This window comes from Rhinichthys klamathensis, unplaced genomic scaffold, assembly GCF_029890125.1.
Source record: "Rhinichthys klamathensis goyatoka isolate OS25496 unplaced genomic scaffold, OSU_Roscu_1.1 h1tg000011l_1, whole genome shotgun sequence".
NCBI lineage: Eukaryota > Metazoa > Chordata > Actinopteri > Cypriniformes > Leuciscidae > Rhinichthys > Rhinichthys klamathensis.
The window spans coordinates 5,720,707-5,736,085 of NW_026606564.1; the positions used below are offsets into that span (position 1 = coordinate 5,720,707).

General features: G+C 38.3%; 1 protein-coding gene across 24 annotated transcripts in view; it reads right to left on the reverse strand.

Moving 5' to 3' along the window:
• dlg1b (discs large MAGUK scaffold protein 1b) overlaps positions 1-15,379 on the reverse strand; it is a 116,449-nt gene that overhangs the window by 58,704 nt on the left and 42,366 nt on the right. For 14 of the 24 annotated variants that reach the window (XM_056264728.1, XM_056264727.1, XM_056264731.1 and 11 more), the window contains 2 exons: positions 7,129-7,296; positions 3,710-3,826 (listed from right to left, as the gene is read on the reverse strand). In XM_056264728.1, coding sequence (XP_056120703.1) covers positions 3,710-3,826; positions 7,129-7,296 — 285 coding nt within the window. Of the gene's footprint in view, positions 1-2,053; positions 2,430-3,709; positions 3,827-7,128; positions 7,297-15,379 lie in introns of those variants that run through there. The other 10 variants (XM_056264737.1, XM_056264735.1, XM_056264733.1 and 7 more) reach the window with 2 other exon arrangements.

The following is a 15,379-nucleotide window of genomic DNA, read 5'->3' on the forward strand; positions in this document are numbered from 1 at the left end:
TAGGTTAAAATATTTGCAGTAATGGAAAATGGGGGAAAACAGAGTATTATAAATGGGGGGAAAAAGCTTCCTAATTAATTTTAATGACAAAAAAACTTTAAAGGGCTCTAGAATAACATTTGAGAGTTCTGCAGATGGTGACACCAGCACCTGATTTGGTAGCACCGCACATTTAATATTAATAATATTAATGTACATGTTTTGTCTCTTACAAACATACATTTTTACAGTAGGTTGAGTTCACAGTAGCTTGTGCTTGAGTTGGGATGTGGATATACATTTATTTTTATTAACAAAAACAGTAACATCTTGAAAAATTGTAACAACCTAATTTTTATTAAGTAAAATTTACATTTTCTGACTGTATTAGCTAGGATTCGACTCATATTAAAATTAACCATTGGTTTTCCATACTATCGTAGATTTGAAGATAACAATAACCACAGTTAAAACCACATATATAGGCCTACCATTACATTAAGGTAAAAAGTATTATTTCTGTGGTATTTGTTATGAAAAAACAGTAGGCTAATGACATTTGGTATAAATACAAATGAACAAAAACTGGTATAGCTTAACAACAAAAAATACAATAATTATATTCCATTATTCCTTTAATACATGTAATACATGTCTACCTTAATAATATTATCAAATTCGATAGTAATATATCACGCATTTATGCCACAATACCATGGTTACAGTTAGTGTTCTACAATAAATCCATGGTAATTGTTGGTGATTGTGGATTGAAAGAAACGATATCGTTGTGGCACAATGTTTCTCCCATTTTCAGTGTCAGTATTGTTGAGAATGTCAGCGCATTAAACTGACTCTGATGACTGCCAAGACTGATCTTTTAACGATGACTAGATACATCTTAAACTGTAAGATATGTCGGAGCACTGCCAATAAGGCTATGGCATAAAAAAAATTAACTTAAATTATTATTTATAAATAAAGTTATCGGTTAATGAAAACAGTCTGCTAAAGAATCGAATCGGGAAATCGAGTTTCAGTTCTGTGTGCAGACTGTACCCTACTAATTGAACATCCCTAAACATCCAAACACTAGGATTGTTATGTACCCTTTTTTTAAATTAAACATTTTATATCTACCTTATTTGGAATGCCGTTTATGTTATATATACACTCACTTCTTTGACCTGAACAATGGCTGGTTATCTGTTGGGTTTTAAGGTGCGGGTTACATTATTTAAATGATTCAAATGTAGAAGCAATAGTGTCTTGATAGGGACTGAAAGTAAATACACACACAAACAAGCAACCCATAAATAGACACAACCAAAGCTACCATGGGTATTTAAACATGTAACATGCATTTGATAATAAATTACATGCATCATTTAGCGACTAGGGACCATAACAGTAAATCTGACTAGTTAAATGAGCTTAATCTTTCCAGTGTCTCAACAACCATGATTGGATCAGTGGCAAAGCACCGCTACCATTCACATCTGTAACGTGCACGCTTTGTGCAGTGCACACCGTGTGTGTGTGTGTGTGTGTGTAGGACACAGCGAGCATTGCTGCATGACAGAGGCACGCAGGTTGCCAGGCAGCAGAGGGAAGAGATATGTGCTTTAACATTTTCTCATCGAAACACTGATGTGTGTTTGACATCATACACTCACGCAGGTGACTGCCACAATGTAAACGCAGATCAATGCTCATATTTCACACAACAAAACAAAAGGACTTTACTGTGGCCTTACGAGACAGTCTGTCAATCAGTGCCGTTCAGACTCCATGATGTGCTGACAAAAAAATTACGCTACTCTGCTTTCTCACAATCTAAGTCGTGATTACATGGTCCATTCGGTCTTTTGGGTGAAAACACATATTGCTAAGTTCCCACGAATCAGATTAATGCAGTTGCAAATTATGTACAATAAATTGTATACAAGGCAAATCAAGTAACTTCTGTCAACATCCAAAACTTAAGTTTAAGCATTTATCATGTGCTTTACCAAAAGAATTCACTGCCATGACTGACACGCAGCTTTTTCTTGTTGCAGAGTTCCAGACCTACCAACAAGTGCAGACGCCGCCTCTTGGTTCTCCTGAGGGTACCCATGATCCGGCGACCCATCTTTTTAGCATACCACACCGAGTTGAGCATTGTGGGCTGAGGCTGGAGTGTGCGTGTGTGGGGTTCACGCTCCGGTAAAATAGAACTGGTTTCCCGACTCTGACCTGCCCCCTCCACCTCTTCTTACGCAGGCATCTTAAAGACAGTTTCTGCACATAGTGCGTGTCGGCGTCAAAAACATACGGTGCAGGTACCTACGAAGAGCCGCATGCAGGGAAAAAGAAAAACACAGGCTCCCTGACGCACGTAAACTGCAGCAGAAATAAAGCACTTTACAATCAGTGCAGCCCCCAGTAACGCTACTCGTTTCACCTTCTCTCTCTCTCTCTCTCTCTCTCTCTCTCTCTCTCTCGCTCGCTGCTGTGGCTGATGCAGTTCCTGGCACGCTGATGCGATCGCGGCTGTGCAGTGGTGGGATGCGAGCAGATGCAGGTGCCTGCGTTCGTCTCTTCCAGCTCAAAATGAGTCAGCAGGAAGCTGAGAGAATGAGACTGGGTGCTTGACTTGGCTAGCACTGACTGCGCTCCTCTCTGACTGCCTGAAAGAAATTAGTCCAGAGGTTTGCGATGCAGACAGTACTCTCTGATAAACGGCTGCAGTGTCTCTATGCTGCGTTGTGATGAAAGAGGAGGACGATGTTTTCCCCTTCTTCCTCACATTGCCTTGGAGATGAGGCAGGGCAATATCCTATCCTGTGCCTATGGAAATTCCCGGGTTGTAGGGGATGGCACTCTGGAACCTTGACCTCTTCGCATTTGTCGTGCTCGCCTAATGCATTCTTGAACGTGCGATAAAGCCATTCAACTTTGCCTCATGGGAAGATTTATCAGGACTGACGTCACTGACGAGAAATGGGAGGCAGCTCAAGGCTCATGATTTGTATGAGAAAAGTGACTGAAGGACACAGCCTCACCTCAAACCCATACCAATACTGCCTCATTCTTAGAAGCATGTGGCGAAGAAAATACAAACCGTTTTCAGACCTGAATTATCACTTTCACCTCATATATCCTAAGACCTAGTTTTTATGCAGTCAGAAAAGGAGTAAACCGGGAATTTGCCATCATCATCATATAAAATGACCATTTCATGCAGTAACCAGGCTTTAATTGGTACCTACAGCACGGAAAAACACTGGCCATGCGCTTTGGAAGCAAAGGTGCTTCCATGCATGACAGCATGCACCAACAGATGACGAATGCAACAGCAAAGCTATCGCTTCCACATTCGTAGACAAACAACTGTTGCATTTAAAACAAGTTGCAACAAGTTGATATTTTAACTAGAACCCACATATGTAGATTATAGCAGGCTCATGCACTAATCGAAATGAAATATTGCTTATACAAACAGGAAGGACCAACGAGAGGTACTGTAATGTACCCTCTAGTGTCAGCATCAAGCCTGTCTGATAAAACGTACGTGACTCCTCATGAAACGATGAAAAGCTGCATCGACCAGTCACTCTCATCACATGATGACCGACACCAGACCACACCACTGACAGCCATATGACAAACACAGAATTGGCAAGCCACAGATACTAACATCAGAAGCACATAAAGATGCTTGCCAAGTCAGAGGGGTGACTGTTACCTGGACGGTCACAGGACTTTGAGGGTACGGGTTGGAGAGGGGAGTAGTAGGAGACGGAGGACTCTCCTCGTTCACTACAGCGGACGGCCCATCGAAGATGCATTCCAGCGATTCAACCTACAGAGGGGCATTGAACTCATAGTATTACAATATAAGCTTGACTTCAAATTGCCTACAATTGCATCATCATGAGAAGAGGTTAAAGAGAGGACAGACAATAGGACAAAATGAGGAGTAAGGATTTAGAGCTAGTGAGCTGCTCATCCAGTCATCAGTCTGGGGCAACACATGGATGTTTGAACATCCTATGGTACCCAAAAATGCAGTCCCTATAGGCTAGGCAAGCTCACTAGGTTTTGAAACAAAGCCTAATAGCAAACGGAGAGTGGTGTCACAGGGACGCTTATGTTGATGGAACACAGACTGTATGTAACCACCAGGATGGAAACATTAATCCCAAATGTCAACTATGAGGATCATGCCGATCATGTTTTAATATACAAAGATACAAATGTATATTATAAAACTCAATGTAAAACATATTAATATATGAAAAGACTCTTGGGATAGAATGTCAGTCTCAACCATGTCACATGAACACATTCAGTAGCAAACGTATGTATATATCATTGGTACACATAATGACCAGAATCAGCAGTTTGAGGCACGCATGTACAACTGCAAAGGCTTCTATGTAACACAAGGTGGCAATAGAACCCAGCACTGCGATGGATTGAATAACTAATCTCCAAAAGTTCCCCTCACAAAGTATCCTTGTCAAATTGCTATATGATAAATTACTGGGTCAATAACATTTAAAAGTGTCCACAATAGAGAAACAGAATAAAAAAAAAAAAAAGAAGAAGTTGTTCAAAACACATGTACCATATTCTTAGAAATGTCTCTTTGCATTCAAATTGGTTTTATTTATTTATTTATTTATTTATTACTTTTATATAATTATGAAGAAAATTGACATTTAATGTCTTCTAAAATGTTGTGTGGTGTAACTATTAAGAATATATGTTGGTGTACATTAGTAAAGTTAAAACAATATTTTTTTACCGCTATATATTTAAAGACCCCCTGTGGTAACATTTTCACCGTTGTTTATATGTCTATTTTGTGTTTTTAATATGCTTTAAAACAAACCATGAAGCAAGTTTGTAGTTACATTCAAGCTAATTTAAGGCATGAAGAAAATTTTTATACAGGAAAAAAACATTTAAATACATAATTTTGAAACTATTGTTTTTTATTAAAGCAAAGATTTCTGGAATACAGAATGTTACTGTATGAATCACAAAATGAATTGTGGTCAATTTAGTATATTAAATTAATTAACTACTTGAATTAATTCAATATATCAATAAAAAAAGTTTTAAAACAAGCATTTTTTTCATAATTAAAGCAGAAATACAGGAAATATCTTAGTGTATATGGAGGGGCCTTCAGATATTGTGTTGAGCCATGGGGGGGGGTCTTAAAAAAATTTCAAAAAATGTGCTGTTTAGAGAGTCTCTGAGGAGATGCTGAGGCCATAACTGTATTGTGAGGGTGTGTCTGAGATGGATGGCACATTGCGAGGCGGGCTGGGGGAATGAAAAGGTGCCGGTTTAAGTGAGAGCAGTGAAGGTTATGAGAAATGGCAGGTGTGATTTCTCATGTGTGGTTTGTTGTGTGCATGCTTTTGGCTTAGGCTCTGATCAGGACTGAGGAGGAGCCTGCCATTGGGTCATAAATCTAAAGGCAGAAGGGAGCGCTGGAGCACAACCGGAGCAGGACGAGTCCTAGTAAATGTTCACACATACATACATATCACTTCCTGCCTCACAGTATATTCACCTTCTCTGGACACAGTCACTCTACTGCCTTCCACTTAGCTCACAGAGATAGTGCTTCACCCTGAGAAAATAAAGGGCTAAGCAATTTCACAAACATATTCAAAGAAGCCAACAATAAATGCACTGTGGCTTTAAATCAAATATAAAAGTTCCTCTTCCCCCCAACCAAATTCTGTATGCCGATCTTCAAGCAGAAAGAGTTACATGAAATATTTTTTATGATGACCCTGATTTCTCCAAAGGTTTTCTTCTCTATTCTGATACCAGATAGATTTTGGTTTCCTTTCCACTGTCACCTTTGGCTTGCTAAGTTGGGGACACTTAATATTCAGTAATATGGATTTGACGGAACACACTATAGAACTAGGGCTGTCAAAATGGCTGAAAAACTCAATTAATTTGTTCTACACTGTTAAATTTACCCAACCTTATATTGTTAAAAAAAAAATAATAAGTAACAAATTACATTTCAGTATGTAATATAGACCACTTGTATCATGCTTTTCATTGTTTTACAAAAGAGTGACCAGAATTTTCTTCATAACGGAGAATTAAGTGTTGAGTAATTCATGAAGGTTCGGAACTAGATTAGGGTGTGTAAATTATGTCAGAATTCTTACAATCGAATATTTAATCATTTTCATTTGTATGCTCATTTTAACCAACCATACATTAAACATACAAAACAGCTAATACAGATTTATTTTAGTAATGCACCAAAATTTTAGCCACTGAAAAAGAGAAACTTGTACAAATGGGAACCTGACACCTTTCCTTTAGAAACTGAAAACATACTAAACTATTATACCAAGACATTTTATGAACATTTTAAACTCATGCAAAATGGCAAATCTGTGAACTTTTCGGAGTAATAATGCAAAATAAATATGGTTGAATCATATGTCAATGTTTCTCAAAAATTAACTGAACTTCTCACCTCTATTACATTCATTGCTGCTGAAGCTTAAATCAGAAAAGCTAATAGAATAAATTTAAAAGCTGCTCATCTAAAAACATTAAAGATGTGTCCCATGTTTTATGAGAGCTAAGAGAAAGTAGCAAGGGGGGGATACATGTCTTTGTGTCCATTGTGCCAGTCTTTCATATGCTTTAGCGGTGTGGTTTAGATCAATGTCCAATGAGCCTGTGGGCTCTGCAAACGCCTCTGTGTTATAAAGCACTTTGCACACTAATAATGAGAATCCCATTGAACCGAGTGCATTGGTGGATTAAGAGCCAATCTAGCAAAATCATTATATTTGCCCAACATTTTCTCATTCTGACCTCATTGTATGCTTTAGTCAAAGTTATTCATTTTGATCGATTGTGGCCAAAAAAAACAGCTGAATGTACAAAAGCAGTAGCAGTACTATGGTTGTCCGGCTTTTTCTTGTAATAATGCAAGAAGGGGAAGCCATTCTAAAACCTAAAACTTGTGTTTGTGTCTTGTGTATGTAAAGAGTGAGGCACTCACAGTTATAACTGCATGGCAGAATTTGGACAATGAGGTGATAGACAACATGGCACATGTTAAAACAAGGTGAACTGATCAGGAAGTGTAGATTCCAGGCCTACCTTCATTGGGGAGATATGTGCATGTGCCACATAGCCATGGACGTTCTCAATCTGGGAAAGGTTCTTCTCGGCCACTTGGACCAGCTCTGGCCCAGGAGCCTCATCGGTGAACTGGGGCGAGCTTTGCTCCTGTGCAGATCCTGTGTCTTCGTCATGTTGTCTGTACTTCTGTAAAGAACAACAGTGACCAGTCAGAAAAGATGAATGCTTGAGAAGAGATTTGAGATTTTATTTTCCCTTAGAAAACTTCCTACAGAGGCAGAATTATAAGCCATCGTAAGCACGCTTCTGAAATAAAGGTTGCTTTAAAAGGTAGGTAATTTAATTATTTAGAGCCTCTGAAGACTATTTAGGCCTTGTCAGAGAAGCCAATCCCAAAATGTAATCCAAAATGCTGGACAAGAAAAATACAATTAGCTTATTTATTTCAATTCTGAGATGTAAATGTAATATTAAAAAAATAGTTCAGTTTAATCTAAATGGTTATTTTACCCAATGTCTGTGTACTTTGTATAATTTTTTGCTTAGAGTATATTATGTTAGCTTAGCAACATGCTGACGCCAAACTATTGAAAGAAATAGTCAAGTCTCTTTTTTAGGAGATTTGTGTGTGGAGTTTCTGCTTCAGCATTAAAAATCAGTCACTTATGAGGTTCTATGATTGTTAGGAAGTTGCCTTACAACACAACTGTCTATGTAGGAAGTGGACAGCAAGACAGCTGTCTAGGTTTTGTAACAGAGCTAAGATATCCAGACATATCCAGACAATCAAAAATGTGAAATTAGGAGGATGATGAAAAAAGACTGTAGCTTAAGGTGATTTTAGCAATCATGTAGTTGGTGCAAAAGGAATGAAAAAGGAATTTGGTTGCAGATAGTTTAATCCTGAAATTTATGGAAATCCTTGACTGAAAGTAGAGATGCAGTTAAGTGTCTTGACTGGACTGTAGAGCAAGTCAAAAGCATACAGTTTTGATGCAAAATGATTGAGTAAATGATTTGTATTCCCTCATACAATATTTATTTATAAAGCACATTTAAAAACAACCAAGGCTGACCAAAGTGCTATACAGAACAGAAAAAATAAATAAAAATAAAACAACCAATAAAGAAACACAAAACAATAGATAAACAATAATCGTACCTAAATCAAGGAGTATTAAAAGCCAAAGAAAATAAATAAGTCTCGAAAGAAGATTTGAAGGTGGAAACAGAGGGAGCTAGTCTAATGTAGAGAGGTAGACTGTTCCAAAGTTTTTTTTAAGTCTAGATCTAGGCACAATGAGTAGACAGTGATCACTAGATCTCAGAGTTATAGAAGGAGTGTACGGACAGAGTAGATTGGTCAGGTACTGAGGGGCCAATTTGTTGAGGGCTTTATAAACAAATAATACAATTTTAAAATCAATTCTAAATTTGACAGGTAGCCAGTGCAGTGTGGATAAAATAGGGGTGATCGACTCATACTTGCGAGTCGCAGTGAGAAGTCTAGCAGCTGCGTTTTGCACTAGCTGTAGACGGGAGAGGGAAGACTGAGAGACACCAATATAAAGTGAATTACAATAGCCTAGACGAGTTGTTACGAAAGCATGAATCACTTTTTAGAAGTAACACTGGGTTAAAAAAGGTTTCACTTTAGAGAGTTGGAGTTAGAGCATGATTTTACAACAGTACTGGCCAACAAGAGTTGTAAACCATTTTTATCGTTATGTTTTAAAGGAAATAATGTAATAGATCTGAGTAGCATCAGCATATAGATGAAAGGATACTCCGTATTTATAAAAAATGGAAGCCAGAGGTAGCATGTAGAGGGTAAACAATACCGGCCAGAGGATTGATCCCTGTGGGACTCCACAGTTTAGAGGTCCACTAGAGGAGGACTGATGACCGATACGAACACTAAAACATCTGTTGGTCAGATAAGAACGGAACCACTGTAAGACTACGCCACAAAAGCCCACAGATATCTCCAGACGTCTCAACGGGACCTCATGGTCGACCAAATCAAATGCAGCACTCGAATCTAATCAAACTAAAGCCATGGATTTCCCAGAATCAGTTTCTGTGAAAATATCGCTTGAAACTATTAAAAGGGCAGATTCAGTAATGCGTAAAGCTTTAAAACCAGATTGAAACGTTTCATGGAGAGAATTTACAGCAAAGTATGATTGTAGTTGAGTCAGTGCAACTCTCTCGAAATAAAAGGTAGATTAGAAATAGGATGGAAGTTAGAAAGAGAGGAAGGATCCAAATTAGTTGTGTTTTTTTTAAGATATTGCGTCACCACATCAACTTTAAGACTGTTAGGGAAGGAACCAGTAGACAGGCATTTGTTAATAACCAATAACAGCCCAGGACCAACTGTGTCCATAATTTGTCTCAGGAAAAAAGGTGGAATAATATCCTGAGGACAGATAGTAGGTTTTAGGTGACAAACAATTTCATTACATGAGTCCAGATCAATCAGATCAAACTCAGACCAGATGGAAGAACATAATGGAACATCATGCATAGTATACGGAGTTAGACAACTGAGATCTTAAAGTTGTGATCTTGTCAACAAAAAAACTTCCCAAAGTTGTCACAGAGAGCAGTAGAGGGCTCTAAAATAAAATGCACAGAAGGATTTAAAACCGAGTTAATAGTGGAAAAGAGAACTTGAGGTTTATGACAATTTCTTGTGATAAGTTCAGAAAAATATTTGCATTTTGCGGCCTTTGCAGCTTTCTGAAACGCGTTATAAGAATTTTTCAAGATTTCAAAATAAATCTGCAATAGGTCCTTTTTCCATTGGCGCTCAGCCCGTCTACATACCCGTCTAAGGGTACGTGTAGTGTCAGTGTGCCAGGGCACTGGTGCAGGCTTATGATTTTTGTACTTCAAGGGCACAACAGAATTCATAATATCTGCGCAGGTGGAAATAAAAAGATTAAGATGTGCATTAGCGTCCAGATTATGCAGAGTAGAGTCAGACTCCAAACAGTTGCGTACATCATGGTAGGCTGCAGAAAAGCAAGCATTTAGGCAAGCATTTAACCACTAACATCATAGATGGAAAAGGCCATTCACAGCCAATACAGGCAATTTACCATAGTAAATATATGGTTTTCAAAGCTTTTTGACAGTTATAGTGCCATCTATGGTCCGATCTCCATAAAATTTTGCATGCTTGTTTACTGTTATGTCACATATGCCCACCAATTGTAAAGTTCTGAGTTTTCCTTTAGGATTTGTAGGCTTTTGAGTGATTCTAAGTCAAATGGTCTAGGAGTTATGAGCGATTAAGTACTTTTGATTGCTGTAGCGCCACCAATGGGCCAATCGGGGTCATACTCTGATAGGTTGTCCCCAAATTGAGGCCTACCATCTGGCCAGGTTTCAAGTCTCTAGCTCTTACGGTTTGGTCTGCACGGTCAGTTTTACAAATCCTTACAATTACAATAGGGTTTCAGCACTTTGTGCTTGAACCCCTAATGAAAGTTTTGTTTACCAGAGACCGGGCATTAATGAGACCGAACTTCAACCGCGATGAAACAGTCACTGGCTGTGTCTCATTTTAACATTACACAATATAGAGGTTTACGCCCCACCTTCTAAGTCACAGCAGCTGCCGTTAGAAGACTAGAGAGACTCGTGAGACTCACGCTTAGGACTGCACATGTGCATTGGCTGATCTAGCCAGAAAAGTAAGCTTTAAGAAACAACATTTACGGGACAGTCAGTGTTTCCGCTACATTCATTCTGCCGTGGCGGGCCGCCACACCTAAAATCATCCCGCCACGGCTGCAGCTTCTCGGTCCGATATTGTATGTGTTATTGTTAAGCCCCACTAAAGGCATACAAAACATTGTAAAGCACCATAAAGTTTTCGCACTATATTCCAAGACTTCTAAAGTCATTCAATAGCATAATGTGAGGTAAAAATGTATATTTAAGTCGTTAAGTTAAAGTTAATGGAAACTCATCTCTCCTCAGTCATTCTCCATTCAGCATTCAAACAGCACGTCACGTTCGGGTACGACAGTAACACGACGACACTCTCTTCAAGATCAATGTTCCCATTATTATACTTTATTTGTAGATAAAGATCTATAGTTTGCATAAAATTACCTTATCTTGCTAGAGTTTATAGCGCTTTCTAAATCATATTCCTTTCTCCCGGGTGTCTGTTACTACAGCACTAGAGTAGAGAGCACTATGAATTGTTCTTCATGCGCACTGTAAGTTAACTGAAATTTAAAACTGTTAAAAGAAAAGGCTCAATAAACTGTTGCATAGATATAATACATTAAGCATAGATAGATATAATCTCTTCGCTTTGAACTTTTCAATGTGAAGCGCTGCACGCTGTGACTTCGCGTTGCTTCAAGTGCATCATTCTGCGCACGGGATGCGCATAATCGCTTTGCCGCTCTTATTGGCGCCTTTCATGTTATAATGCTTAGGGGAAGTTTAAACACCTGGGATAAGGGGGCGTGGCCAGTGGGAATATCACTCATGGGCCACGCCCCCTCCCCTAGCGAAATGGGCAGGCCACCACGGCTGGAAAAAATCCTAGAGGAAACACTGACAGTTAATGACAGATTTTGTTGCTGATTTGAAATATGTTATTTAATTGTGAGTTCAGAAAGCAGTTTTTGAAATTTCAGGATTCTGCTATTCAGAAAGATAGGACTTGGTCTTGGATGTCCGAAATAGCTGCCTGGAGGCGTTCGGAGGCGTAGCAAATATGGCCACCCAGTGCACAGACTTTCCTTGAAAGGGACTTTGCTATGAACCCATTCCCTTGCACTACAGTAGCGCTTTCACATGATGATGAATGAGTTCCCCTCCCTCTAAAATACATTCAGTGGAACATGCTTTCACAGAAAACTGATGAGCTGTTTCCACACAGGCGGAGGATGGACACAGTTGCTATGGCAACAGGTTTATCAGATACTGACTACTTCTCACTATGGTTAAGCCTGCGATTCAAGCAGCCTTATTTGAAGCCAACATAAGCCTGGTTCAACCACTTAGCTTTATGAATTTGCATGGTGTATAATCAGTAGCTAGATTACAGGAAAGATCAATGGGGAATTCACACTGTAAAGTGTTTTGGTTTACTTAAATGGTAAATGGTAAATGGACTGCATTTATATAGCGCTTTCACAGACCCAATGGCCACCAAAGCACTTTACAATTTGCCTCACATTCACCCATTCACTCACTCATTCATACACCGACGGGCGACGGCAGCCATGCAAGGCGCCATCCAGCTCGTCGGGAGCAGCTGGGGTTAGGTGTCTTGCTCATGGACGACAACACCGGTTTGTAGACAACCCACATGAACCACTGAGCCACTGCCGCCCCTAAGGGAAATTATGTACATCATCCACAATGTTTTAGAAAATATATTTAATGATGGATGTTGAGGACAACCGAGATAACCATCTTACATGTCATTCTACATCTTAATCTTGCATTTGGTTATTAAAAAGCATCTATCCATCAGACAGATGTCCTCATATTCTTTTAAACATAATCAGTGCACATACATCCTTCAGGTCATGGTATTGTCAAAAGCTCAATTCCAAGTAGACTTTGTCAAGAAATAATTAAAGCTAGTCTAGACAATTTCGGAGCAAAGCATTAGATCCTACCCTCTCCCCTCAGAGCGTCTCCAAAGCCACGCCTCATCCAAAACACATGTCATATGAGACAGCATTAAACTGCCTCATATCTCAAAGCACATAACATTACAATAATAATGAATGTAAACAACTTACAGGGCTTTACTGCTGCAGATTCATTTCGGGGTTGATAGTGTTGACACATAAACGCATACATCCGAGTCTGTGAGGACGTGAACAGCTCCGAAAAGAGCATCGCGGGTTGTCATCATTAAATAACGGTCACGATATGGAGTGCGTGAATTGCCTAGTACGCTACCTTTAAATATGTGTTGTCCATTTATTACAGTTACATATTTTAACTGAGATACAGTTACATATTTAACATAGACCTGAGAGAGTATCCAGAAATATACATATATACAAGCTGTTATAGAATAAAACAGTTTTTCAAACTGGAGTTCAAGGACCCCTATGGGGCTACAAGAGTGCACTATGGGTTTCGCAGAAAGATATTTTAAAGTCTCCATGAAAAATAAAAATCGCATTTAAACGCATTCAAAATTTGCAGCTTCTCTCTACCACCAATACGCGCTGCAAATTTGATGGCATCATTCTACACTTCTGCTTCTGTTTAGATTTCAAATCAAATGCTCTCTAGAATCTGAAGTCTCCTATGCTGGTCAATTCAATTGTTCACACATTTACTATTTTCTATATGGTTTACTTTGTGCAGGCCTATACCTGATTTATCTCATATAGGATGCATTTGGTCAAGAATTAACGCTGTAGTAAAGCGTGCTGCTGATCATCTTCAGCTTCAGCGCATGCAGCTCAAACAACAATGCATGACTAATAACAACTATGATTGGGACTGTCATGTTACATAACATTATAAATAAAGAGAACAAAGCTTAGTTTAGTTGCCATGTTTCAGCGCGTTGTTACAGTAGAGCACATCCACAACACCAGTTACAGTTTCTGACTAGCACGCATCTGAGGCAGTGTTGGTGACGTGTTGTATTAATCGTTATATTTGCTTATTAAATAATTAATTTAATTAAATGATCAATCACATCCGACTCATTTTAAAATCCCACTAGCCTTTTATTTAGACTAAAAACCCTTCTCATTAATTTGGTGAGGAACATGGCATTTTGAAAGGGAATTTATTAGACATAATTTTGCCCACCCTGACTTCTTGTTTCAGTCGGAAATGCATCAAAGCATGAATAGAATTTGCGCTAATCAAGCCAATTCAATGGGATAATCCAATTCAAAATGTATTTTTAGGGCTGACAAACTTTAAATGTTAACTTAAGATATTAAATGTTTAATAGTAGACTATATGTAAATACTGCATCACATTTATTGAATTCTAATATTTTAACGGCTTTGAACAGAACAGAGTGAACTGAGGGCACACACTGAGATTGTTAACTTAACACAAGACACCTACTTAACTTAATGAATGATTATGGAGACAAAGCACGATTTTCAAACGGCGCTTTTGCACCCTTGAAGGGCACTTCAGAACAGGGACGCCATTTGTAGGGATGTTCCAAACGTCGATGAATCCCTTCACGAAGTGACTAATCTAGGTATGGGGGAGAGTTGGAGTTAATGAATAAACAGTTTAATACAAGTTGTTTTGTTTTGTTGTGATATACAGTATTACAAACATTAACATTTTCATCATGCATTTCATATTAAGTTTAAAAAAAGTTTCAGAGGTAAGAAATGTGTAAATTGCTTTATGTTTAAGAGCAGATCGGGAACACACACATCTGAAGCATATTTTAAAAACTTCATTATAAATGTACTATTAACAACAATAATACGATATTCCTGTTGTCGCTGACTAACTTTTTCGTGGTAACGTGAAGCTAATGAGGAAATGACGTGGTCTTGACTCTTTCATTGCTCCCTTCTCCAAGTGCGTTCCAATCGGTTTCATTATGACACACAAGTGCCTTGCTCCCAAACTGATTGAAGAACTGAGGCACACAGAAACACAATAACTGAATAGAAACAGAACATACAAGTTAGAAAAAGCCCTAACGTTTAACAGTAATTAAAACTTAATGTGCCTGTAGAAATAAATGTGAACTGGGAGAACATGTTTCTCTTTGTCATTTGTTTAAATCATTTGCTTTGGCTTCAGTACATTGTAATTGTAAGTCAATTATTTAATTTAAGAATATTATTTCACATTTTTATACAACATTATTTCACATCTCTGTGTTTTCATGCTTTATACTCTCATACAGTACATATGAATTTTTATGCATGGAAATATACAGTCTTTATAATTTAGGAAGGAGGTCCTTGGGCATCTAAGTTAGAAAGGACTTTATTGTATTTGTTCTGTAAACGGTACTTTTAAGATTACAGTAGTACATGTGCATAAAATCCAGTGAGGTAATATTTTAATAGTTTAACTGTAAATTACATATATAACTATAAATTAACAGCAACATATTGAGTTATTTTGGATGGAAACAATCCCTCTAAACACTTCTCGACTACCTATAACTGGTGTGTTTTGTTGAACTGACAGCGAGTGATCTAACATCTAACATACACAATACACTGAAACTAAGCCTTAATAAAAAGTCAAAGGTGTCCAAAGATGTAGC